This window comes from Galendromus occidentalis, unplaced genomic scaffold, assembly GCF_000255335.2.
Source record: "Galendromus occidentalis unplaced genomic scaffold, Mocc_1.1 scf7180000077527, whole genome shotgun sequence".
Classification (NCBI taxonomy): domain Eukaryota; kingdom Metazoa; phylum Arthropoda; class Arachnida; order Mesostigmata; family Phytoseiidae; genus Galendromus; species Galendromus occidentalis.
The window spans coordinates 196,236-223,511 of record NW_003805515.1 but is presented as its reverse complement, the minus strand read 5'-3'; the positions used below and the strand labels follow the sequence as shown (position 1 = coordinate 223,511).

Genomic DNA, 27,276 nt, shown 5'->3' with positions numbered 1-27,276 from the left:
GTGTGCCTTCAGGAGAGAAAGGAACACACATTGATGATGGGATAGGGACTGGATTCATCGATAGCTTGCTTCCTTGCTCACCCGTCAAATGGCTAAGAACGACAAGCATTCGAATTGCCAACTGTCCTAAATAGGCGCACATCGTTTTTGGTGAAGCGACGATAGAGCTCCCGACGACATTGACCCACTCCGAACAGCCTTGCCGATTCCACAGGTTCAGCCGGCTTTTCCAATTCGAATGACGAGCTCCTCGCATCGAGCCCCCGCGCACATCTCGCTCGGAGTGGAATCCGCTTTCCCCCCTTATCGACCTCGCGGACGGCCTTTCGGTAATTCAGAAGCTCAGAGACTCCGTGATGGCTGACGTTGAACGCACTTTTGTGCTCCTCGAGCTCCAAATGAAGCCACGCCACCTCAGTCAGTGCGGGTTTCTGCTTCTGGGCTTGCGTTCTCTTCGACTATTCATCCGTCTGTCGGTCTGTCTTTTAGCTATTTTTGGCATCGTTTGCTCTTCTCCCGACTTTTACCCCAGCGAGCCGTCCGTCGTGGCGGTGGGGCGAGAAGGAATAGGACTTGGTGCTCGATTCGTCCCTCTGTCGGTGTCTCTTTCGCACGGTGTTCGTTCGCGGCCTGTCCTCCGCGGTCGGCGGGTTTCTGCGACCAATGACGGCGAACTCGAGTCCGCGGAAAATACGTGACGGAATCTCTGATCTGGTAGAACCGAAAAACGTCTCACGAGCCCGTCCCTGATCCGATCGAATTTTAATTATTTCTACGTTTTTTTTCGGTCGTTCGGCGTGCGCGCATCCGGCGGTTTTCGAACATCGATCTGGATCGCGGAGCGCAGAGCCGCGACAGCGGCGCTCCCGTGAGTGATAAGATGATCGTTCACGAGCTTCGATCCGCTGCTAGTGTGCCGGTCGATCCGCTTGCCAGTCTGTTGGGCTCGCGTTCCCGATCGCTTGCCTGCTTGATTTGAGCTCCCCCGCTCTCTCTGCGCGAGTAAGTAAGGAAACATCGGTACTGCTGGGCAGACTGGCTACGGAAAGCAGGCAACGACAGCCAGTCTTGCTTCGGGCTACAATGCGCTCGCTGTCACCAGCCAGCCAGCCAGTCAGTGAGCAGCTAGCCCATCCGTCGGTCGGTCCGCTATTTCGTTGGTCGTTCCTTCGCGAGTCCGTTCGTTTGTCCGTCAGTCAGTCAGCCGGTCGGTCGGTCGGTCGACAACGAACAGGAGAGCAAGGGAATCGGCCTGCCTCGTACCGACAGAGCGAGCGCGCATGATGGTGCTGCTGCTAAGCCGGCGGACGGTTGGTCGAGAGTAAGGGTAGCGAGATTCTCTCCACTCACGGAGCCCCGAGACCGAGGCGCGGGTCGCCGTAGAGAAACCTCGAGTCGACGGCGTACTCAGAGCAGCACGCACGCTTTCTTCTTAGCACGCCGCCAGTTAAGGCAACCGACCGCCCGCCCGCCCGCCCGCTTGCCCACGTACTCTGCCAGTAGGCAAGAGCGTCAGTTACGCTGCTTTGTAAATCGCACTGTACTCATCGCGAGTCCGCCCCTCCCGCAGCTACTACCTGACTCAGTGGTGTGGTGAGATACCATCGTTGACATCGTTACCAATTCGGAGCAAAGCGTATCCGTCATCGACGTCGTCGTCTTCCGCGCCGCCGTTGTTATCAGCACAGTCATCGTCGTCCTCGTTGTTGTCATTTTCATCACGAAATCTGAAACGCGACAGCGGCCATCGTCGATCACGTCGACTTGCGCAAGTTACGTTGACGTCGACGAAGTTTTCCGCAAACACGAAAAATGTTCCCCGACCTCACCATAAGCCCGGTAAGTACATCTGTCTCTCCCATTTCGTGCTTTCGTGTTCCGTTCCACCGGAATTTCCATGATCGTCTGGAGAAATGTCAACAGTTGACAACAGCCTCAGAGCGCTGAGCTCAGAACCGGTGGCTTGGGAAGCGAGCTTCGCGTGCGTAGACTTCCGAGGAAGACTCCTCGTTGGCTATGAGAGAGTCTTGACAAATACGAGAGTGACCTCGTAGGAATCCCGGAGAGGTCTCCTTTCTGGCAGACCTCCCTCCGGTGACACGGAGGAGCTCAGGAGCGGGAACGTTCAATGCGGCGTGCTTTGACGGCTCTTATCGCGCGAGTGCTTTGGTATTGACATCGATGTTCGGAATTTTAGTTGATAATGATCATACAGCCGGTGACCGAGGGGACTGTCATTTCGTTTACGTGGTCGTCTCTCGAAGAGAAAGCTCCGGAGACAGGCCATGCGGTGGGTCCCGTAGGCCCGGTGTCTGCCTGGCAACCTCCTCATGAGCGGATTTCGTGCGGAATCTCGACGAATAGCTCGATCGCCTCGTCGATGTCTATCATCCCACATCGATGTTCTCGATGACATTCTCGAGCTCCGTTCGCAACATGCCGTGAGCTCGAATTACGTCCGAAGTGTCAAGACAGTCTTCATCCGATTCGTTGAAGACCGGCATTACATGCTCCACGGCGTTTTGATCCCTCGCGCTTTTCGGCTTGCGGAAACGTGATTTCGGCACGTTGCATGCAAGTGAACAGAAAGACGGGCACGGCCGGCCCGAAAATTCCCCGAAGACGGATCGACGGATCGGCCTGATCGCCCGACCGATCGACCGACACGGACATACCGACCGCCGATTCGTCCGTCCCTCAGTACAAGGGATTGGAGGTCGACCAGTCCGGGTTTTGTCAGTTGATCTGCGCGACTGTCATCATTGTTCGGCAAACGTCGTTCCCAGCGCTTTTTCTTCTGCTGTTGAAGAATGTCGCCCGTCGTCTGGGTCCTGTCGGTGGGTCGGCCGTTGCCTGCCCGCTTGGTTAGTCGTCGCAGACTTAGTTTCTGCTGCGGTCGCAGGTTCGGCTGGCGGTCTCTGTTTCGAAAAGAAAGCACCGAAAATCGTCCACCGAGGCGCCTCTACGCTTGCTTTTCTCGAATGGATTCAGTCCAGATGTTCGGAGAGAATGCACAGAGACCGAGGGAGCGAGCGAGCGGCGTTTCCGTTGAGCGTGGCCTCAAGCTTCTCGCGGAGCTCGGAGTTCGCTTACTCACCCGCTAGCCCGACCGACTGCCAGCCAGCCAGCCGTCCGGCCAGTCACCGAGAGCTAGCGCACTCGTTCTTTCAGCCTCCCGGTAGCTCACTCTCTCGTTCACTGCATTTGGGTTGCCTTTGGATCTGCGGCCGCTGCTGCTGCGGCCGCCGCCGATGCCGCTCTCGCTGCTGTCTCTTAGCGGCATGCGGGGTCGGCCGCTCGGACGGACGGATGTTCGAAACTACAATACATACAGAATTGGCGCGGCTCGAGTCGAAGCACGGCCGCTCTTCCCGTCCGTCTGCCGCTTGGTGTCATCGTCGAGGTTCCCTTGTAACAGAACTTACATCTCCTCCTTGTGGAGATTTTCACTAATAATCGGTATGTGGATAGATAGCTAGACAGATAGATTGAAAGGAAATTCTTTCGTGTGAGCGAGTCTCCGGGCACGGCGGAGTGCCATCCCCCAACCCCACGGATGGACGTACGATTCCGAAGTAGCCATCTACGAGTCTGAAGAGCTCCGCAGCTGTGGATACCGATCTTCCGCGGGGCAGAAACGCTTAAGAAACTTCTGGAGGGTGGCCTCCGAGCTCAAAGATGACCTCCGGAAATCTCGATCTTCGCCGTATCCGATATCTCGGGTGACATTTTCCCCGGGGAAAATGCCGCGGCGATCGGAGATCCCGCGGCTCATCCAGCAAAACGACCAGAAACGCTTCCGCATAGGTATACGTATAGTGGGTATACTTAGAGTGCAAAATCGTCTTTGGGATAGATCGCAACGCTTTTGCGTTTTTCCGTAATATTCGCGGCGTCAGGCGGGCTCCCCCCCGGTTTCGCTCTGAAAAAAAATTATTGTCTCCGCCGACGATTCTGCATAACGGTTCATGCGTGGTCTGCCATCAGTAGAGCGGTCTCAGAGAAAGTAGAGGTCGGTTTCTCGTTCGCTCGGTCGTTCACAATGAGTTGGACCTAAGGTTCTTCCGTCCCACCTCTAAGGACAGTAGCAGCAGCAGCACAACCACCAACGCCGCCGCCGCTCTGTCCCGTTTCCCGCGACCGGGCAGTTGGGCTGCCGGTCTGGCGGGCGACCGGCGGCGGGTGGGGTTGGCGGGAGTGGGTGAGTCATACGTTGCTTGCGTGCGGGGAGAGCGACCTTCGAGCCGCTGCCGCCGCCGCCGCCGCCGCAGTAGAAAGACCGAGAGAAAAAGCAGTCGGGGGAACACGGCGGGGTATCGCGCGACTTCGATGGGGACAGCCCGCCCGCCCGCCTGCCGCTCTCCTTTTACCGCTGATCCTTGTGTCCTGGCTGCAGCTGCCGCTGGTGCATCTACTGCTCCGTACACCGCTCTAGCAAGCGGCGGCGGCGGCAGCGCCCGGTGAGCAGACAAGCAGTCTGTCTGGTGCCGCCGATGGCGCTGAGGACGACGCTCCTTCTACTGGTCGACGAGCAGCGTCAGTAGATAGAGCGTGCTTGCCAGCCAGTCAGGAAGGACGCTGGGAACGGGGGTCGGAGGGAGGGAGGGGGATTACCGAGCGGGAGGTGGAATCGGGACGAGGCGGGTCAGGGGGCTGTTACGGGGGAATGAGAATAGAGAGGGGATTGCAATCAACGCCTCATTGCTCGCTTGCTTCTCTTCTTGCTCGACATCCATCCCGGGCGGGAATTCAGTACCTCCCATTCGCCGAAAAACCGGAGCGTTCCCGGTGCGTTCGTCCGCCTGTTCCACGGGCATGGCTCCGAGGACGCCCCTCCGTCCGGCATCGCCCGACCGAAATCTGAGCTCACGCATGTCGCTCCGACGCGCGGTGGGAAGAGGACGCGTTCGTTGGCTAGAAAACACCACCACGGGCTGGTGAACATGTTCCGTCTCCGGGGTTGTCATCGTCTCGAAGCATCGTCGTGTTGGACATTCGAGAACATGAGGGTGCCTCCGATTGACTGCTGTTCGGCTCCCGTCTGCTCGACTTACTGACGTCCCCCGATGCATATTGAAACATCGTTGAGGAGACCGGACGTTCAGGAAAATATTCACCGACGAAACGGATGACGCATCCGACGGGCTTTATGTATTTACTTCTTCGTCGAGAAAATGAAATTGTCTTGCGGATTGATCAATATTCGCGTCTCAACGAGATTTGATTCAAATCGCAGACGAAGTCTCCACAATGTTCAGACGAAATTCGTCGACTCGGTCGATATCCATGCGACTCGGAGGTATCTATTCCAATCCGTTCGTAGCGGAACACGCTGTGAGTTTGGACCGTCGAGAGTGATGCCTTCGGCAATCACGGGTCGAGCACCGAAGATGAGCTCGCCGCGACGACTGGGGAGCTCGAGAAGCCGGAAGAGAGTTTCTAATTCTACTCTTCGCGGTACGAATTCAACGAACGAAAGCTGGAACCGAAAGACCACCGAGCGACAGCCGCATTGAATCGAGCAGCCAGTCAAGCAGTCGGCGGACTGCTTTCCTTCGTGCTGGCGGGCGTCATGGCGTGCAAGTTATTTCGGGTTATCCCTGGGAGAACAGGGTCCGAGGGGTTCGAGGAGAGAAACGAGAAGACGGGGGAGATGGGTAATGCACACGGCAGACCATTCACCGGCTGGGTCGTGTATGGGGAGGGTGTTTCGCCCGGTAGGCCAGTCAATAGCGAGGACACCTCGGGCTGATGGCGCGGCCGAACAAGCGTCGAGTGCGCAACAAGACGAGTGAGAAGATTCCCGCCGCCGCCGCCGCCGCTGCAACCGTCGACCTGTTGTGGCCGACCTGGCGGCCCGGCAGCCGGCCGACGGACCGACCGACCGCAGTCATGCCACTGCGGGCCGATGCCCCGGGCGGCTGCGGTGGCCGGTGCAGGAAGGCGGGCCAGCGGGACTGACAGCAAGCGAGCGGGAACACGGACGGACTAGCAGGCAGACGGGCGGGCCGGCGGGCAGGCAGGCAGCGGGTTTTGAGCAAAGCCCACACGCAAACCGACGACCGTTTTAGTAACGGTCAACATCATCTCCTCGCGCGTTCGCCCGTCAGCCGCTCAGTCGTTCGTTTTCGAAAGACCAGCCGAAAGCAAGGCAGCTTCTCGACCGAGAGACCGCTCGGTTCGCCGACCGCCTCCAGAAGCTCTGCACGGCAACGGAATCCTCAGACTCGATGAGCAGGAGGCAATCGCCTTCGCGCACTTCCACTTGAACGACCGATGATCGGAACCTCCGGAGATCCTCGAGCAGCGACAGATCATCGTGAACGCTGTCATTGATCGACTGCGGCTCCGAAACTTCACCAATGAATAATATGAACTCTCGGATCGCTTCTAGATCGTATCCAAAATGGGTTGGATGGCAGATCTGGACTTGTTTCCGGAAATTCCTCGGAGCCGAGTCCGATCGGGGGTATCGAGGGGGTTTCTAGAAAAAAAGAGACCAAATTGGACTCGAACCGGACCCTGGCGATGACGCGTACGTTCATACGCTCGAGCGTCAGTCGCGGCGTGGGGCGGAATTCGGCGAGGCGGCGAGAGAGGAATGCGCTCTAGGGTCGAAACTCTTTGTTAGAGAGATTTCGAGCTACGGTCGACGCATCGAAAGACCGTCGTATACAACAAACAAACCGAAATACGAAACGGTACGGGAACAAGAACCGAGAAAGCGGGGAACGAACTTCCTCAGAACGAACGTCGTTCATCTACCGGACGATCGCTGTTCGATAGTTTCATCGGGTCGTCTCTCGCTGAAGAGGACGACGCCGCAGCCGCAGCAGCACCGCCTGCAGTTCAACAATACAGCGTGCGGCCGCTGCCAGCGGCAACAGAATAACGAGCCTGACGACGACAACCTCCGCTGACGGAGGCCTGAAGAGCAGACCAGTCCGAGTTCCCAGAGTTGGTTCCCGACAAGCCGCTCAAAACCGGCATCAACCACTGTACACAGTGAGACCGGCGAGTGGGTTTTTGCACAACGACAGATGCGGCGATCTCCCATCTCGTTGAATCGCTGCTTTTTTCGTTCGTTCGCTCTCTCGCTCTGCCCGGTTTCAATCTTCCTCCGTTGAAGTTGCTGTAGGAGTCGATGTCAATGTCGCTCGCTGTCACAGCCGTTGACCTGGAGCGGCCGGTTGCTCGATATCCGACCATGGTTCATGGGGATTTCCGTACGCTTCCCAGAGAAACATTCTCGAGTAGTCGGCAACGACAGCTGACGCGCTCAGCGACCTCCCGGAAGTTTCTGGGCGCCCACGATCCGATGCCCCGGTGAAATCTTCCATGTGCGATCTCCAGATTAAAGAATAAAAGAACGTAAACAGAAAAAATCCGATCCCCCCCCTCTGATCGATTGAGCCCGTCCCGCGACGTTGCCGAAACTCGATGATCGCGGCTCGAAAATCTACGCCGCTCCCCCTTGTTGGACATCGGCGATATTCGTTTGGCATGAAAGCTTCCGGAGACCGCAACGCATTCAATTCGCAGTCTGTGGAAGCGACGGGCTCCTCGCGGCCGGGTTTGTCACCTGATCCATGGTCGAGATTCAAGACATTTCGAACATTTAGGGTATCGTCGAGGCAAATACGTCGAGTTTTCGCAAAACTTCCATTCAGTAAATGAATTCTCGTGACAGTGAGCAGCCCCACTGTCGATGTTATGTATGCTTTACGATGTAATTCTCAACTAAGGAAGACGGCAACATTCGAGACCGCTTTCGGTGTCGAGTTGCTGTTTTTCTATCGAAATGAGCTCGTTTGTTTGAATCGTTTTTACTGGCCGTCAATCTGTCTGAGAGTCTCTTCTGGCGTCCGTTGAGGAAATGCACGAGGAAACGGCTCATGCTGGAAAAGCGGACTCCCTCGACGTCAGACATATGAGCTGGATTTCCGTTGAATTCCGTCTCATCCGACTCGACTCTGATGATCGAGGGTGAGCCACTCGCCCTCTCTATCTAAGCTTATCAGGAATTCGTATCACTGGCCTCCCCGTACTACGGTGTCTGAACCCCACCTCGATGCGGCTCTACAGCTTCTGCGGCTTTGATTTCGGAATCAAGCCCCTCAAGAATGTCTATTCCGCGACTTCTGAAAGCGGAAGAGAGCTGAGGAATTCGCTATTGAGATGTGCAATGCGCGTGAACCCATCTCGGATACCGTTTTTGGAAGGGAGGGGGTTCACACCCTCACGCGTTCATGGTGATAGCCATGATATATAAATCTGGAGTTTTTGCCCATATCGAGTAGAAAGTCTTCGGATACGGTGAGTACGCTCGCCGTGCTAGTGAATCTTCAGTAGATCCCGCAGAAATTCGGAAAATACTACCCCAATGGCCGAAAATACTACTGCAATGGCGGAGAATACTGCTCCGATGGCGGAGGATACTGCTCTGATGGCGGAGATTATTCCGATATTGGCCGAACTTATAATTGAGGTATGTAGCTTGTTCTTCTACTTCGAGAACTGATTCAGGAGGTGCTCTGCGGGCGGACGAAGTCCTCCAGGAGACCGGCAACTCAGTTGGAGAAGACTTCGTCGTCGGTGAATACCCCCTGAACCAGTTCTCAGCGCCGAGGAATCCAACTCGGACCGGATTCCCGCTCGCTTTCATCTATGCCTCTCAATGTTGTGGATTGCTCCAAGGAATCATGTCTGTGGCTATCCGACGTGTCCGTTCAATTTGGACCGTTCGGAAGCTCATGGAAGACATCCTAGGAGCCTCCGTTGGGGGGACATCGGAGGTGCGTCGCAAGCGGCCCCTTCACGCGGGGTTTTATGCGTAGCCTCTGGGCTGGGCGGCGATGCAAAAATCGTGCAAGCGTCATTTCTCATCGGTGCTTCACCCCCACCCCATCGGCGCTTGCTTTCCCTCCGATGTCCCCTTTCTGAGGATTTGGTAGAGCGTGCTAAGGCCATCATGATGGAAACGGCGGCAGCGTTGTTGGTGGTGGTGGTAGGCGACCAGCCAGGTGTTCCGGCACGGAGAGTCCCTCTTGTTCGTTCATGAGGGAGCTCCTTCGTTCGCTCGCTCGTTGGTTCGCTCGCTCGCTCGACGGTTCGCTCGCGAGCTCGGTTTCTCATCCTCGCTTTAGTGAGTTGTGTCCCGTCCCGCCATCTGTTCATCCATCCGTCGACCTATGGGCTCCGTACTTGGAGTCGGTCGCGTCAACATGGAGTTTGAGTCGGAGCCCAAGGCAATGCATCACGACCTCTATCCCACCGCGATCGCGTACGGCGAGAGCCAATCAGCAAACTGCAAACAAAACCTCGACCGGAGCCGATGAGGGTTGAGCGGGCGTTTTTCGTTTCGGCGTACGCTTTTTTCTCGACTCACGAGCTATTCTGAAAAGTGCGAAGCGCACACGCTGCGATTTTTCGCTAATGAGGATGCCGCTCTCGGTTCTCACGGTCCGGATTTGAGTTCGGAATTCAAGAATCCGGCCGGAGTTGGTCGCGATAATAGATCGGTACTCTCTGGAATGTGCACCGCACCCCGGAAGAGCGCTCCGATTTCGAATTCCGATCACGCTCTCCACCCCGATCGGGGGGCTATCTAAGATACGGGGTGGGTCGTGGGGCAGGGGCGAGAGTTCTCGCAGCGGCGGCGAAGTCCATGAAAAACTCCGGAATCTTCAGTGCCGGTCAGTCTTCAGCGACGTCGTCAGTGGAAGCGGTCGCGTACACGGATCTTCGATTTTGCTTTGTGAGTGTGATTTGCGGTCTCAGATACCTCTGCAGCGAGCATCGGTCACGCCGCTTGCGGAGGAGCCGGTGGTGGTCTCGCTGACTACGGAGAGGACAGAAGTTGGCTCCGGTGTGCGTTCAGGTCGTTTGAAATATTTTGAGCTTAAGCCTTACGACAAACAGAATCCGTAGTTGAGTTTGAACGCCGTCGAGGGACCGTCGAGACTCTTCTTCTGGTAGTAGTTGGCTAATAATAGATTGGACCGCGTCAGGTTCGTTGCGTTGATTCGGCTCGCGGGGACCCTGCCGACCGGCCCGTCTGGCGGTTGTTCGGTCGGTCGGTCGCCCGGCAGGCCCGTCGCTTCGAGCGTCCGCTGTTCTGTCTGTAGAGGAAGTCGTCGTGGTCGTCGTCGCTGTCGTAGAGGTTGTGGTGCTGCCAGCGATGATGGTAGATCTCTTGGCGTTTAGAAACCAGAAACGCGGCTGGCACCGGGTACGGCCCTGGCCCCAGCAGCAGCGAATGCGTCTGCGTGACAGAGACTGCTTGCTGTTCGGTAGAGGACGGGAGGCCTTCTTCTGGTACACCACAGCTACGCTCTCTTAGAGTCCGAACCAGCCGCTCGGCCGGTCGGTCGGTCGGTCGGTCGTTCGGTCAAAAGACCCACCGACAAGCAAGCCGTCGACGACAAGAAAAGCGGCTGGTCTCTCGTACCGCTTGCTTAGGCGTTTGCTTTCCCGGCTGCTGCCGGAGGGAACGGGTCTGAGGGCTGCGTCTCTCGGTTTTTCGTGGGCTGGAGGCGGCGGCGAGGATGATCGCCTGTTTTCGGGTGGCGTCGTAGTCCGTCATTCTCCACGCTTGTTACACCGTCGTCGGTCGCCAGCTTTTTCCAGCCAACCAGTCGAGTTTACTTGGATCGCTGCTGCTCGGTTTGGCGCTCGAGTTCGGAGAACGACGAGTACGGCGCCGCAAGCGGAGGGAGGGGGCCCATGACGGTCCGTCGCTTCGTCGTTCAGCCGACAGTCGTCAAACAGACCCAGAAGAAGGAGCAGCAGCCAAAGAACGGGACATCGGGTCTTTTTGCTAAACTTGCTCTATTCGAGCGCGTCGTCGACCAACGCACCGTTCGGTCAGCCCGACAGTCGCTCGGTCCGTGGCGGCTGCGGACACTTGGCTGATGCAGTCAGGACGCAGAGCCGAACTCTGGCAAAGCGGCCGCTGGCCGACCGTGCGGACGGCGACGAGCAGACCATGCGCCCGCCCGACCCACGGTTCGACTCTCTAGAATCTCTCCCGGCCCGTCGACTAAAAGAACGCGACACCTGAACGCTTTCTGAGTCAACTCTCGACAACAACAACGATGCCTAGACGACGACATCCAATCTCGTAGAAGCTCTACGTCGTGCGCTGTTCGCTCTTTCGGCGGTGCCGTCCTCTGAGTCAAGACAGTGTACGAATGCGAAACGAGTCTTTGAAGTTTTCCTTTCGAGGAGCGATCCTTGTCAAGCGGCCTCGGCGTTTTCTCTTTTCCCCGGAGTTCCGTCAACGCCCTGCTCCAGCCCGTCGGCGGCTCCCTATCGATATTTACATGAAAGAGCTCAGCAGGTAACTGACGATTTTCCTCTTCTCGATTACAGATCATCCCAAGTTTGGCGAAACAGTTGGGACTTGCGTTCCCCGGTCTAGCGATGGATCCGAAACCAGTCGACGGTAACGATAAGCTCAAACTCGAAAACAGTTTGAACGCCTCGCTCAACTCGAGCTTCAACGGATCGTTATCCTTGATCCCCCTGAACGAAGGCAATCAGACCCCGCTGAAGCTGACCAAAGAGAAGGATTTCGTGGGAAATCCTGAGAAATATTACTCGGTAGAGGATTTCATCGAGTTGGTGAAATCCAGCCCCTATTTATTCGACAAATATCATCGCTTATATCGCGACAGTCACATCAAGGACGCTCGGTAAGATTTCTCGTGGTTTTCTTTCTGAACATGAAACCTTTTACGAGATCCATGGGAGACCTCCTCCGTATCGATGGGAATCGTAGTGTAACGCTGTGCCTTCTTCCTTCAGATGGGCGGAAATCGGAGCGAGGTACGGCATGACCGGCCCCCAGATGGTGAAAAAATGGACTCACATTCGGGACCGGTACAAACGCATCCTCAATGAAGTCATGGTCCGTCAGGCTCGAGGCGAGCACTTCCAGCCGTCGTGGAAGTTCTTCGACGTTCTGCACGGAATGCTGTGCAAAAACTATTCGGCTGCCAACATCAGTGTACAATCTTCTCCGAAGCCACAAGCGCCAACGTCGCCCGGATCGGCGTCTCCGATCACTACGATAAACTTCGCCGATGCGGCTCAGCTTTACACTGCAGCGCTGCATCAAGTTGCGATGAACAGGAGTCTCAACACGAGTCAAGCCACCGAGCCCGGTTCAGACAAGGACGAAATCATTGCAGCCGACTTCATGGTCGCCGAGACTCACATCGAAGACGATCAGGACGACGATCATCACGATCACGACCACGACCAAGAAATCGACCGTGATGACGCTGCATCCACTTCGTCCGGCGCAGATGCTCAATCCCATCACTCGCTGAATTCTCATAAGGAAAACACAGCCCCAATCCCAAAAGCTCTGAAGAGATCGGAAGCCTGCGAATCAGCAGCGCCGGCCCCACCCGCCAAGAAGCGGAAGTAAGTACCGATTCTTGCTTTTCGGAAATACAAATACCTAATGACGTAATTTGAATCGCTCGGGATATTTCCCGCGTCTCGAATCGGTGGCATCAGAGCCTGCTCTCTCTTCCCCGGCTCGCTCTTCCTACTTTCTCCCCGCGCATCTTCTAAGACCAGTCTCCTTCTTCACCAGGAACAGTAATTCGGATCAAGACAGTGGATGTGAAAAAGATACAGAGAAAGATTTCATCGATCACTTCGTCAACTACATCGGAGAGCGGATTCGTACTCATGACAAAGTTCAACAACTCTATGTTGTCAACAAAATCCATCAAGCACTATTCGATTTCGAGATGGATCTCGCAAAGCTCGGAAATCACTGACAGCCCAGAGTTTTATAACTAAGTAATCGATGCTTATCAGTGAGGTAACTCCAAGCACCCTGATTACGCAGCCAAAGAGACACGTTTCATGTTTCGAACCGGATCACCACGAATTCATCAATCGTACAGTCACCGATGCCATCATCCTTCACCTCATCCACTATCACTCATCCGTCTCAGCTTCCCTTGTACCATTACTCGGCTGTGAACGGATCTGTCAATCCTATTCATGGAAGTTTACAAACAAAGATTTCTCTCCCTCGGATCCCTACTACGCTCATCCTCACCTATTTCCACATGTCGTCGTCCGCTCACTGTAAGTATTGGGAATAGTTGCCGAGGAAGATATGAACGTATCCGTGACAACTCCGACCGAGGGATAGAGGAACGAACGAACGTACGACCCAACGAACGAACGATAATAAACATGTACATTTATTCTGAGACCCATGCTCTCCTGAGTTGTGAGATTATACGGAGCTGCTCAGGCACGCTTCCGTACCGTGGGTCACGTACCGCCGGATTTTATTTTGTTTGCCACTTTTTGTTATGTATCGAACACCACGACAGCTAGTATCGATAATACTCAGATCATTACCGTAACAAGGAATAATATGTAAATAAAACCTCGTAAAATATGCTGAAGTTATTTTGTGTTTCTTCTGTTCAATCTTTTTTCTCCGTCGACATGGACTGCTTTCCGTTGCAAACACGACGGACATTCCATTGCCTGCCTCGTGTTGATATATTCCTACCCATGCCCCCCCATATATCCATCCCGTGGACTTCGCCATCGGGAAACTTTTATGCACGGCTGCGCATCGATTCCGCACTAAATCATCGTTCGGGGAGATCCGTCGGATCGTTTCCCAACTTCAGAATGGAGCCTACGAACTAATCAGCTACTCTTGGAATTTTCAGTAAAGTTGTGACACCGAAACGTTGATTGGCGACAGATAGAGATCATTGATCGACGTTTCTGAATAAGTACAGCGACCGCCTGATCGACTCGCACCAACGCTCACCGATGCAAACTCAAAGGAAAGACAAGATGATGCTCGAGCTTCTCGAGCGTTTGGAGCTCAAACACTTTCACAAAATATGTCCTCGCAGAGAGGGAAAATGATTAGAGAACGCGATCATCATCGTTTGTTCAGCTAACGAATGGTCCGATTCACCGGCGCAATCTTCGTTCACCTGACGCATTGTTCGTATCACACTGGTCATTACGTGTCTACTCCTGAACATTTTTTTCTAATCGTATCGAGGACCGCTCAGCGAGCGTCCCTCCTGTGGGGAGGGGAACACAGATTTTTCTCCGAACGGATTTCCCGGCATCGACACTACATCGCAGGATGCGCTTCGGCGATCGAAAGGGGACCATCATGAACATATAAACTGTTTTATACGATCATTATAAGCATTGCATTGATTGATGAGAACGACAATAAAAGTACTATTTATGTAAAACAATATTTTTCGTCCATCAACTCCTCCCCGATGAGAATTGTCTTGAAAATAACGCTATAGCTGGTGAAATTGGAGAAATCAATAGACCTCGCTCCTCCAGCATCTGCATATATCATCTCCCAGACATCCTCCAGTCGCGCGTGTAAGGCGAGACGAGTCGCCTGTCCAACCAGAGAAATTGAAGGAGACACATTTCAGCGAGCCGCAACACTTCCCATCGAGGTAATCGACTCCGTGCCCCATCTAAGAGTTCGCTCGGAAACTTGATCTTCAGTTTGGAGATACAGCTCCGGTCGGTCGCTCCTGTTCACCGAGGAACGCTCCAGTGTATTCGTCGCCCAGTGTATACCCCTGAAAGGTCGGGGATACTATTCTCCCGTGCTCCGGGAGCAACAGCGGCGGGCCGTTGGGGTCCTTCGGTGAGGTTCGCAACCAGTCGCAGGCGTTCGTTCGCTCGGTCAGTCACCGTTGCAGTGCCGAGAAGGGGCGTATACAGGAATTTTCTTCGAGGGGGCAGCAAGGTTTCCCGGGGGGGGGGGGCACAACGATGATGTTTATTCCCATAGAGCTAGATGTACGGATGCGGACAATCGAAGGGAGCATGCCCTCCTCGACCCCCCTCATACACGCAATTGGTGTCCACGTCAATCAAGCGGAACATCGGAGACCGCTCCAGACTGGTCAGCATGAATCTCGACGGATGACGAAATGCTCAATGGAATCCACCGATCCGATTCCATATATTTCGTATTTTGGAGAACTTGGATTAAATCGGGGGGTAGGGGGAAAAGGACGGCAACACCTGATGAATGTCGAATGACTTACCAAGGCTGTCGTGATTCGGGGCGAGAGTCGGGCCCACCTCCCCGAAGCTGTCTCCGACGAGCCCACGAGCGGGGAGGTCGCGAGGTAGAGCTGTCGACATGCTCGCGCATCGGTCGAGATTGAACCTATTTTCTTGCCGACTCCCACCCGGGTGAAGATCCTCCAATCGGTCTCTGATCATTTATCGTCTAAGTCCCCAGAGACGATACACTCAAAACTTCCCAAACCAGCATTTTTCACCGGAATTTTCCCGCCAATTCGATATGTCCCACAGAGTGAATGCCAATCTAAAAATGAAAAAACAGTCCCGCAGCCTGGCACCATCGACCGCCGAAGATGATGAAAAGAACACGAGGCATTTAAATCTTTAGCTTAACAGGTTCGGTTTATTTCGCATTCTGCCAATCTTCAATCAGGGAAAGTTCAACCTGACTAAATCCATATCGACGATTTGATTTGTTTCGATTTTCTGTATCCTCTCCTAATTTTTCCTGTTTGTTTGTGTCTTCTCATTGGGTAGGTATATACAGACAGATGGAGACAGTCACTCAGGGTGCTTCGGCTGTGTTCGACTTCACCTGCTTCAGCATTGGGGTCTCTTCCTCACTTCATTCGAAGCAACAACTGAACCTGTTTGCAAGAAACCGTGAACACTATTCGTCCATTCATCATAACCTGGTTCGGCGCTGAGCCGCGAGGAGCTTCGCAGCCGTAAAGAATACGCGAGTGTGATTCCGGGGGAGCGAAAAGGGGAAACCGAAACGTACGCGATGAATGTCCCAGCAGCAAACCGGAATCCGAAATTCCGACGCGAGTGCGCTCGATGCGCTAATCGTGTCGCTGAGGACCAATGAGGTGCGAGAGTCCAGGTGAACACACGACTTTTCACCGGGGTTTCGAAATGAGACTTCTCCACAAGGATTCCCGGTAGCAATCGTGCAAGGGACCGAGAACGATGGCATATGCCGCGACCGCACGTCTCGCCAGTCGCGGAACTCGATTCGCGCTACAGGGGCTTCATTCGATCCCGACGTGAATTTTCCGCTCTCCGTGATCACCTCCGGAACTTGACTTATGAGATGAGAAATCCCTGCTGTGGGATGCATGGGAGGAACGAGAGGGGATTGGTGGCTTGAATTTTGAAAACAACTCAAATCCGATATTTCCATGTGCAATGAGAGAGCTCACCAAATGGTCGGTGTGTCACGATGAGTGAACGTGTATTCTAAGAATTGTTTGTGTGTGTGTGGGGGTGTGTTCGTCTTATCCTCAACTAATGTTCTCTTGTTCTCGCGCAAGGGGCTTATGACTCGTTTTGGGGAAATATCGGTCATCGATGAACCAACTCACGAACAGGCTGTCAGCTCGGCTCAATCACTCTCACCATCATCATATCAAGCGGTAATCTCCGATCAGCAGATGGAAATTCGCGTTAGATCGCTCCCAGAGAAAAAGCGAGCGGAGGACCAATCTAGACCACTAGAAATAAATACGGCATGATCGGCCGGAATCTGTTCAGCGCACATCCCAGCATCCTTCGAGCTTCATTCGTCAATCATCAACCTTCATCATCATGAATGGAATCGCGTGACGTCATCCTTATGAATATCATATGCCTGACTTGACTTCAATCGACCGAGGCGTCCGAATCTCCGCGTACGTACACCCGATGCCGCAATCAGGAGGAGCTGATGCGAACATTCGAGTTGCTTCCAGCGCAATCCGTTTATTATCGTAAGGTTTCATTATTCACTGGTTTTTGGTTGTTTGATAATTGTGTTTTGCGCACGAGCGTTTTTTCTCCAACATTTCACCGCGATCTGCTTTCTGTCCCCGTCTTCCGTACTCGGCGGTCACGTTTCTGAACAGCGATTGCTCGACAGTCGTTTGACGGCATTCGGTTCAAAGGAGCAGACGACACGGAGTACGTTGGGGTTTTGCAGTAAACAGATGTCGCCATCTGCAAGGACAACTATGCAGCTAGCTACGTCGGCATGATAAGTTCTATTAAACGAGAGACGTTCTTTCGGATAAAGGCTTCGGATTACCAATAATTGTGGATGACGCCGCCGGAATTTGGTCACAGTGAACATCTCTCTCAAAGTGCAGAGTCGATTCGCGCTAGCTACCGATCGACACGCAAACGCTTCGCTTGTATCGGAACGTCTCGTAAAAATGCCTTAAAGTTAATTGTGGGTCGTTCCCTCTCTCCTGCATCGCGCGAGTTGAACGTGAGCTTCGAATGATCGGCAGCTGGCGTACTGTCGAGCCCTGGTGTGTGATATCTGCATCGCAGTAAAAGGTTTGGCTTCTACCAGGGTGGCATAAGGGCAGGCTGGTTGATTGGTTGGTTGCTTTGTTGACTCACAGACCGTCTCAGATTTTGCATGTTGATCTTGAACTCCAGTATTCCTACGACGTTCTCTTTATGATCCTTGGTATCTATCCTTGTTTTTCGACGTTCCCCCTTTGGATTTGGTCTGATGTGCTATGGTTCTCCTTCCGAAAAAAAACTGTTCCACTCCGTTACTTTTGCCGTGACGTTCAGATTAGGTAGCTGATTTGTTCCCCCTTCCGTCGCATGCTTTCCTTCACGTTTGCCGTCTGCCGTTTGTGAATCTGTGGCTCTCCTAGAGGGACAACGATATCAGCGAGTTGTAGTGGGTCATATTCCTCTTGAGGATGTCCCCACAAGGGCCCAGAACGCGCTCGAATCGAGACCTGTCCAACTTGACGCATTTCAAGGGACCACGGGCCTTGACAGTAGCTGCTCGCGGTCGGTCGTAGAGCAGAGCGATTTCACCTGTGGAGACACGATTGACTTCATGACTCGTTTCGAAAATACGAGAATCGGTGAGGAGTTCAGGAGAGAGACCGTCGGAGTTTGACTCGAGATGATTTTCACCAATAATTATTCATTTCACCGCTCACCGAAGTAGTTGGACGGCCCGAGCTCCGAGACTTTCTCTTGAGGTTCCGAGGGTCCTCTGCGCTGCAAAACCTCGGCCTGACCTTCTTCGATGATGAAAAAATCGTCACCGGCAGTGCCTTGCTCGATAATAACATCACCGTCTTGGAAGGTGACAGGTTCGAGAGCGTCGGCCACGGTGAGCCGCTCCCACTGATCGAGTGATTCCAAAATAGAAACCTGACATCGGAAACAAGAGTTATACACAAACATTACGGTGTTCGTTATTCGCCATCAATTTAGGTTTCACGGGTGTTCGTTCGCTTGGCGGGAGCAGCGAGAACGACCACTATTTTTACTCAAATACCTTCTTCTAGTCATTACTCAACATCAGGGAGATTCCAGGTCAGCGACCACAGGACCGTGGTGGCGAGTACTCACTTTGGAAAGGAATGCTTCGTACATCTTCCGTTTACGAATCGTCGAGCCCATGAGGATCCTTCGGTAGGTGTCTCGATCGATGGCCCATAGCTTGACGTCTGTTTTCGCCTTGACAGTGGCTGCACGCGGCGTGCCGTAAATAAGGGCCAGTTCTCCAAAGCTTCCAACGTCGACCAGGGATGTCACCAGTCGGTCGTTGACGAATATCTGTTCGAAGGACGACAGAATTCCTGTGATCTCCAAGGGTGATGCCTCCATCTGTCTAGTTACATAACTCATCCCCAAAGTCTGAGAAGAGCGAGTTTCCGCAATGGGAAAATCATTTCGTCAGCCGCTTTGGTTGAATTTTTTTCTCTCGTGCCCTCACGAGTCTTTCGCCAATAAACTGATTCGGGATATGATTCGATCGGAGCGATGTCCTGGCTTGCGCTGAGAAAGAGCGCATCCTCCCTTCGAGGGATCGAAAGGTCAAGAGAAAGCTCTGCGCTCGAAACGAGAATCGCTGACGATTCGCGTCATCTCTACCGTGTCCGATACCCAGGATATGGTCGCGATACTCGCAGCGAGAAGCGTCGCAGGCGAGCTGGCAGCCATCGGTGCGGCGGAACAATTACCCAGTCAGTCGAGCAAGCCGTTCGCCTGGCCACCAACCTGCCTGCTTGCTAAGCGGCCTGTTTGCGAGGTAGCGCGCAAGTTCCCAAATCGATGTCAACTTCGGCTCCATGGTCTCAGGCTACCTTAGTCGGCGAAGCCATCGAGTGATTGCTGCTCATCCGCGCGAACATGCGGTCATGCAGCGATGAACGCGCTTGGGAACATCACGCGCACCTTGATCCGCGGCAGCGTCGGTCGTGTGACTGACTAAACCTTGGCGTCGAAAATACTCTAGAGACAGACACCCATGCCGGAGCTAATGTCGCCGGGATCACTGATGATAATAATAATCTGAGACCGTCGCTCGCTTGTTCGAGCCGAGCCCCGTGAAATCACTTCACGCGATTGAGGTACAGAAATCGATTCGGTGCACTCGCATGCGATGATGAGCTCCGCTGATTTTCGGCTTATTCAATGATAGCGAACTTACGTCAACTGTGCCGGAGTCGAGAATGTAGAAGTTATCCCCGTCGTCACCCTGTTTGATGATGGTCTCGTTTGGCTTCGCCTCCACCGGGAACATGGCATCGAATATGTCCTTCTTCTCAGATTCATCCAAATGGCTGAATAGAACGTTCTTCTCGATTGCTTTAGACAACGCAGCTCGAGTTTTCTCGTCCTTTGGAACATTCTGTGGAGAGAGAAAAATTCGAAAACTTTTAAATTGTGGACCTTAAGCCTAGCAGTCTTCGGCAAACTGTCGAGATGCCTCCCGAAGAGCTGAGGAAGTTCGCATGGCTCCGGCATTCCCCGCGGAAGCGGAAACGTGGAACGTGACGTCTCCGGAATTTAAATTTGATCTCGACTCAGGGAAGTCAAAGCCGGAATCTGTTTCGGTCGCTACCGCGCCAGCTGTTTTCGAATAGCCATGGTATTGCGGCACATATAGATGAGCTGCTCATCGACGCTCATTGGATTTACAATCAGTTACACTTGTGTCTAGCCACAAGCGCTTCAACAGACATGGATTCGGAATAGGCGTTCGCGACGATCCGATGACGGAAACGCTAGTCAGACGATGGAAGAGTGAACAACACAAGACCAACTGAACGCGAGATAACCGATCACCGGTCGATGGAGGCAGCTGCTTCAGAAACAGGAACGATAATAAGTCGCGACGTTAAATTCGGAATTGAAATCGACGTGCTCCGACTGCGGCACCGCAGCGGCTGAGTTCATCATAAATGTAGTCGTTCGTCGAGACACCGCTGCGCCGTCGTCAGTCACAGGAAGGCGGCAACAAACTAGGGAAATCAACGACGGAATTCAATTTGAGCCAGCATACTATATTCCACTTTCGTCTTCTTCAGCGTCGTCTTCGTTGGATATTCATCTAGGAACATGGTTTCCGAGCGCCTGCTCGGCACGCAGGCGAAATGTCTCGCTGCGCTGTCATGCCCTCCTACTCCGTGCTGCCTCGGCTGGGTAATTGAATTAGAAGACGCCAGAGATAGCTCTCTCTCCCCCAGTCCACACTTTCGTCCCGGACGAGATACCGAGCTCTAATCTTCTCTTCGCCCGTGCGTTCGCCAGTTGAATTCCCCGTAGCTGTTCAGACTACGCTCGGGAGGAATCCGGGCAACAGAAATTACATTACTGTGTCGACGTCAACTCGATCATGAGCGCGAATCCGAGCTTCGAATACGAACCCTAATGGAGGTACAAGATGCCGTCGTCAAGTATGTGGAAGAGGACTCCAAGGAGATTTTCTCGGAGCGTATCGATTGAGGAAAAAAAATCGAGGAGGCTCGAGGAAATTACTCATTTCCGAGCGTGAAGCTCAAGGAGACTTCGGCACTCGGGAAATCGCGTGACAAGAGACTCCGATTCCCTCGGAATCCATGACGCCCATTTCCGCAGCCGATCCTCTCGATTTTCCCAAATGCTGACAAGCCAGACGAGGCGAGTAGGAACACATGAGCGATGGATTTCCCGCGGGAATACTCGGTGATGACCGACTGGCTCGACGTGGAAACTCTCTCAGATCTACGTTATGGAATCCTTTGGATCAGAGAAGGTTTGATCGGCATGCGAGATGGAAAATCGGGTAAACAACGGGACCCACCTTTTTGACGTAGTTCGCAGCGTCTTCCTCATTGTAAGTCTCGGCGGAAACGGCACCGCGGCGACTTCTTGCCGGGGGTTGCGGCAGCGGCGACAAAGCTTCCTCCCCGGACTGGTCACCTGACCCCGAGGTGGTCAGGCAGCCCTTGCTCTTCATTGCGGTCTCCTGTAACGTGAAAGTTTGCTTAGTACCAGGACCACCAGGTAACCCCGATAAATGAAAGCCAGCTGTTGACAGTGTCTTACAGCCACTATATATGTCGCAGAGAAACACGGTGAGTCACGGTGTCTGATCCACGTTAAAGCTACCGAGTCCCGCTGCTCGCACGTATCGCGAGCATGGGAGGCTGGTTGGTGGCAAGGCTGAGCCTTCGGTTGGCAGCGGAAATAGCTGACGTACCACCACCGAAAAAAGAATGAACGAACGGGCGCATACTAGTCCGCTCTCTGAATAGGAGCCTAGCTGTGCCCCGCCGCCGCTGAGTGACAGGACAAGACGCCGGCGCGAGGTGTGCGGTCACGTCTGGACGGACACTTACAACCGTCAGCGAAGCAACAAGACAACATCGACCGAGAGCCAGCGGAGCAGTCAGAAAGCCTTTAGGCCACCGAGCTGGAACTTACGTCGACGTCAGCGGCGTATTTATCTTCCATAAACTTCTCCGCGGGGTTTCACTTCACAGAATACTATGATGTAGGCGGAAATGACGCTGAGCTAGATGCCTGTCTCGGTATTGTCCTCTCAGATCGAAATCAACTTTCCAAACAAGGGCCTCTCTTTCGGAAATTTTTCGCTGTCAAATGTGACACATGAACGTATGACTGGCTTTTTGCACGGGAACGTGCTGCACATTCCATCTTTGCATCAACAGACACCACATTCCGAGCTGGGTAGAACTCGAGTGTTGGCGCTATCGACCGATTACGGGGCAATGATTCGTCCGAATCGCTTCGATGAATTACGTGACGAACATTCGAGAACGAAGTCAGAGCTTCTCCTGGGTCGGATTAATCCCGACACATTTCCAGAGGAACGCGAGTTGAGCGCGCGTAATAAAGCGCGCAGGCCGCGACGGCATCCAAGCCGATATCGGGAGAGTGTTTTCGGTAATTCAGACGTTCAGCGCGTATCGTTCCAGGTCCCAACATACCACGAGCTGTTACTCGTCTAACCCCTGGGAGGAGCGACTCCCCCGGGGATCTCGAACGCCTCTCTTGAGCACCGGAGACGCGACGCCCAGCGCGGAGGGAGCGGTTAATTACCGAATTGACATTGAGGGCCTCCAGCTGACCGGGTTGTCCTGAGCTGCTTTCTTCCAGGAAGAGGTTCGGCGAGAAAAACTTAACTTAGCCTGATGGCTTTCGGGTGGCAGGCAGGCAGACGGGCGGGCGTGAGGGCGCGCGGGTCAAAACGGCCGACAGGTTGACTGACTGACCGGCCGGCCGGCTGGCTGGCAAATTGGCTTCTAGCCTGCGCTGGGCATAAGCTAGGCTAGCCGGCTGAGCCGTTGGCCACCGAAGCCTCATTCATGTATGCGGCCAGCCAAGCATCCGGTTGCTCTCAGCGAACTCTCGGGCTCTCGGCCCAAAATAACGTTTCGAGCTGCCTGTTGAATAACAACAATTTTTCTACACAATTCGTAGCATAGATGGCCGCTGTGGGTTATTTGTTGGTGCCTGAACGCGTTCTTTTCGCCTGTGGACTGCGTACAGCGTACAATGGAATCACGGCGAAGTGATTTCCCTCCCAGACCAGAACCCGGAGCTATAGCAGTCCGTTAGCATCGAGTTGAAGTGGCCAAGAACACCTAGGGGGCCATCTTTCAACGTCGCGGCAATGTAATCGCCAGGATCGATCGAGAGCGATTTCTAGAGTGTTCAGAGTGTGCAGTGAGGTGTCAGAGGATCAGAATTCGGGCAGAATCGAGGAGAATTTCCAGGCTACATGAGCGACTAAAGCAGCACAGAGTCTTACGTACAGCCATGGGCTCTCAGGAGGGACGACCGACGATCGACCGAGAGCTCTAGTTCCGTAAACTAGAAGAGTAGCCTATTCAAACGTCTGTCGGAGCAGCTCGGTGGTCCGGCTGTCAGTCCGAAGTGAAGGGGAGAACTTGATAGCAGAAGAGCTCCCGACGATTATTTATCGACCAAGTTACCGTCAGACCGACCGCAGCACCGATCGAACGACACAAGGAGAGCTGCCGACGAAAACGCTCCGGAGAAAAGGTCCTTTCTCCTTGGGTATTGGAGCACAACGGCGATCACGAACACTGCAGAACACCGCCGCTAGAGCGTAACTGTCTCGAACGTCCGAGAGTCTACGGCGGATCACAAACGGAAGTTTGGTCGCTTCCTCCCGAGCAGATTAACTTGAGTAAGTGACTGACTGACTGACGGACGGTCTGTCTGAAAGACTGGTTGCCTGGCTGTCGGACTAGCTGGCGGGATGTCTATCCGGCCGCCTGGCTTCTCGTCTGTCCGCTCGTTCGTTCGCTCGCTCGTCCGTTCGCTTGCTGCTTCTTCACTCGCCCATGGCCTGCACATTGAGGGAGGATTCTTCTCTTGCTCGCGGGCTGTGTGGCCTAGCCGAGAGCTGGCTTGCGCGTTCGGTCGTTCGGTGGCTCGTCCTGACTGACTGAATGTTTAGGAGGCTGGCTGCTTAGCTGCTTGATTCACTCACTGGTAGCAGCAGGGCCTTCTCCGAGAGCTCCCTGGCTCACTGCCGCGACTGGCTGCAGCAGCCGTTAGAGCTCAAAATAACCTGGCTCACTCGTTGACTGGTTTGCTTGCTCACTGGGTCTACCTCTTCCTCCTCCTCCTCCTCCTCCTTCATCTCCCCATCATCGTCTTCGTCGTCGTCGTCGTCGTCGCCACCACCACCACCAGCATCATCATCAACCGCATCATCATCATCGTCGTCGTCTTCGCCGCCACCACCTCTACTGTTGCTGCCACTGACACCATCAACAAGCATCGAGTTAGAGCTTGGAGTGGCCAACAGCGATCAGAGCATGACTACTCGCCGATCTCCGCCGAGGGAACCGGGCACCACCATGGACACGGAGACGACGGCGACAACAACAAACACCACCAACGATGGCTCAGTGCAGAAGTTTCCGGCGCGAAACAACCCGATGATTCGCTGCGATCAACGGGGAACGCATTCGAATAGTCTCGCTCAGCATCTAATCTCGCGAAACTTCCCAGAGTGGTGCGGTCCGACCAGTGTCTCGGTGCTCGGTCATTCCACGCTAAGGAGCCGATTTGGATCCTTCCCGTCCGCTCACAAGGTTCTCAGGACATTGTTTATGTCGAACAAAGCCGCGATCGAATCCTCGATCGAAATGCTTTCAGGAAGTCCAAGCTCGAGGTTACACCGTTGTAAACAAGCCCGGGGATAGGGAAACTATCGGAACACCTGCTGATCATGAGCTGCACCGAGTATGCTCGATATGCTCGGATGGAATCGAATGAATTGAGCCGCTCCATGACAGCTCGCTCGGCTCCCGGACTTGACCGAGCTTGTGGTTCTTTGGTACTTTCTCGAGGATGAATTGAGCTGACAAATACTAATTCTATTCAGTCCTAGGAGTGCGGATCGTTGATCGTTCCGGGTTCTCACGGGAGTCAAAGATTGCGGACAAGGGGATATCACTGCGCGTATGTTCACATTCAGCTCACCAAAACTGAACGATACGTTCGGAACTCCGTGGAAATCGAGAATACTGTCACTGAGACCTCCGAACCGCAGTAATCGAACTATCGGAGATCCGCTCTCGCGGCCCTTCAGGAAAGCTACGAATCCCCACAGGTCTCCCACACAAACGGCATCGCTCTCCACCGATCGAGACAATTGAATAACTTACTTGCAAACACATCTCCTCCTTCTCCTCCTCGTTTGCATCAAACTACGCGAGCTGCCACTGGAGCTGCAGCGTCGGTCGGCGGTTGCGACGGCGCCTGTGATATCAGAGCCGTCGTTCCAAACGTGAATTCCTTTGCACTTGGTCTCTGCTGATGCTGCTGCAACTGCTGTTGAGTTTGCGGCTCCTACAATCAATCCTGCGGCGGCTGCTGGTACTGCCGTGGATCATGAGCAGTGCATCCAGTCAGCAGCTAGCTCGCTCTGGCGTGGTCCCGAGGCTGCTCGTGTTCGGAGAACTGATGGGCAGCACAGACCGAGTGGACAGGCCCAGCCATCCGCTGTTCGGACGCCGTCTTCGATCTCGACAACGTTTTCTTGTACGTCTTTCGTTTTCGTCTCCGTTGTCGTCGAAGGAACTACGCCGCCATCTTGGTTGGAGCTGCTGCTGCTGCTACCGCCGCCGCCGTCGGCCCCGCTGGTATCGCCTTGTAGGTCAGACAGAGCGGAGCGGGAAAGGGGAGAAAGGGCCCCGTGCCAGCCAGCCAGCCAGCTCGTCCTCAGTCAGAAAGCGGCGGGCAAACTGCATTGCTACGCTTTACGTTGCTCTGCAAGTTCCGTCGCTACGAGTGCTGCTACCGCCGCGCCGCCCGGTAGTTACCCGCACGGTCTCCTGTGGCGGCGGCGGCGGCGGCGGCGACAAGGCGACAATGTCAAGCGCCTATGAACAGTGATCAATTGAAAAGGTCCACGCACTCATGAAATATGCGCTCAACCGTAGTCAGCCTGACAATGGGAACGGTCGTCGTCCGATGAGTTCGATTCACTCAGACGAGTTAGAGAAAATATTCCTCCTGTCGTTCTCGCCGTCCGTGTGTTGTCGGTTGCCATAGCCGGCCGTGGCAGCAGTCTGCGCGTAACGTTGTATTTTGTCAGTGGCGCAAAACGACCGACGCTTTGTCATGAGAACGAGTCGTGAGTTCACGCGGCCGAGCTACAATCGACACGCGACGAAACATTCCAGCAGTCTCGTGAGAATCAGCTCCTCGATCGGCTTGAATTCACTTTCGCTCGGTAACCGATCTCGAAGACAAGACCGAACCCTCTTGAACGACGTGTTTTCTGTTCGGATTTCCTCAACGCGCAGCTGCTGAATTCGAGCTTGTTGTCTTCTCGAATCCCTTCTTCTCTGGAAGTACGCCATCCGAAACCGATACGAGATATTTATTTCGTTGCCATCGTCGTTCTGCGCTCGAATGATTACTCGGAGCGCTCACAACTTCCAGAAGTGGCGATCGGCTGGACAAAAAGTGTTCTGTAGTCCCCGCACACTGAATGTTTGTTGCTCTCTATCTAATCTCGTACTCTAGGGCAGGGAGGGGAATTCGAAGGATGGGGAGACCGACTTACTTTTTCGAGTCTCGTGAAATAATCCCTGAGGAAAGCCACCGGATTGTTGGGTTTTTGCATGCACAGTTGAACAATGCACTCTTTAAGAAGGCGCTGCACCTCGTGCTTTTCGCAGTATGCCTCACACACCCTGATTGTGTCTTCCTCAGATCCGGCCATCTTCATGTTCACAAAGGGGCGATTTTCCGGCAACTATTTCAACTACGATAAAGACTTCGAAACTCTGCCCGTCAATCATCACACACAGAAGAGGATCGGAGACATCGTTCCTTAAATGCGATCCAAGGGAAGCGCGAGAAGAATATCACTGATCTCGAAACTATGGAGCAGCACTGCGTTCGATGTCTGGTTTTGTATCAATGTTTCCACTTAGTGAGATCGACAGCCTGCGCGTCCGTTCGTCAATCTGTCGATTAGTCGATCAAAGAGATTGACAGTCAATCGGTTGCTCCCTCGACTCAGTCGGCTGATGAAAGATCAACGGCTTGTTCCAAATGATTCGAACGCACTAGGGATCACGGTGTCTCTAGATCCACTCTCGGATGGTCAACGAGGAGAGCCGGGCTCCGAGGATGGAACCACTTATCCGATGGTCGCTTGCGAAGCAGACCGAGCTTCTTCAGAGGTTCGGGGAACTTTTCCTGTTATGTTCCGGCTGTCCACGCACACGAACGTCATTCATCGGTCCGCGGGCTTCACCGCGAATATCCAACAACGAACAACAGACGATGGGGCAGGAAGGCAGGCAGGCAAGCGACCGTCTACGTTCGTTGGAGTGTGGCTCGAGTGTGCGAGAGGGTCACGCATGCGTTGAGGAGCGACAGCAGGAGAGAGTTCTGCAG

At 54.0% G+C, this 27,276-nt stretch overlaps 2 protein-coding genes across 2 annotated transcripts in view; one reads left to right on the top strand and one right to left on the bottom strand.

The window, feature by feature from the left end:
• The window catches only part of LOC100905991 (uncharacterized), a 14,562-nt gene extending 1,132 nt beyond the window's left edge, over positions 1–13,430 (top strand). Inside the window, exons 2-5 of the mRNA XM_029112761.1 lie at positions 1,571–1,839; positions 11,374–11,696; positions 11,809–12,432; positions 12,608–13,430. Of these exons, the coding sequence (XP_028968594.1) occupies positions 1,813–1,839; positions 11,374–11,696; positions 11,809–12,432; positions 12,608–12,797 (1,164 nt within the window). The 5' untranslated portion in view covers positions 1,571–1,812 and the 3' untranslated portion in view covers positions 12,798–13,430. The remainder of the gene's footprint in view (positions 1–1,570; positions 1,840–11,373; positions 11,697–11,808; positions 12,433–12,607) is intronic.
• A 2,027-nt stretch (positions 13,431–15,457) lies between these two features.
• On the bottom strand, positions 15,458–27,209 carry Pka-R1 (protein kinase, cAMP-dependent, regulatory subunit type 1). Its single transcript, XM_018641280.1, has 6 exons — positions 26,435–27,209; positions 21,161–21,325; positions 19,526–19,726; positions 18,442–18,648; positions 18,024–18,240; positions 15,458–17,895 (listed from the first exon to the last, which is right to left on the bottom strand). Exons 1-6 carry the CDS (start codon positions 26,597–26,599, stop codon positions 17,723–17,725), a joined length of 1,128 nt encoding a protein of 375 aa, XP_018496796.1. The 5' UTR covers positions 26,600–27,209; the 3' UTR covers positions 15,458–17,722.
• Positions 27,210–27,276: the final 67 nt, after the last annotated feature.

Coding starts and splice junctions, on each gene's coding strand:
- Pka-R1 (XM_018641280.1), bottom strand. CDS start 26,599: ATGAAGATGGCCGGATCTGAGGAAGACACAATCAGGGTGTGTGAGGCA. Junction 18,241..18,441: donor ACGAAGCATTCCTTTCCAAA/GTGAGTACTCGC, acceptor TTCCGATGTCAG/GTTTCTATTTTGGAATCACT. Junction 17,896..18,023: donor CGGGCCGTCCAACTACTTCG/GTGAGCGGTGAA, acceptor GTGTCTCCACAG/GTGAAATCGCTCTGCTCTAC.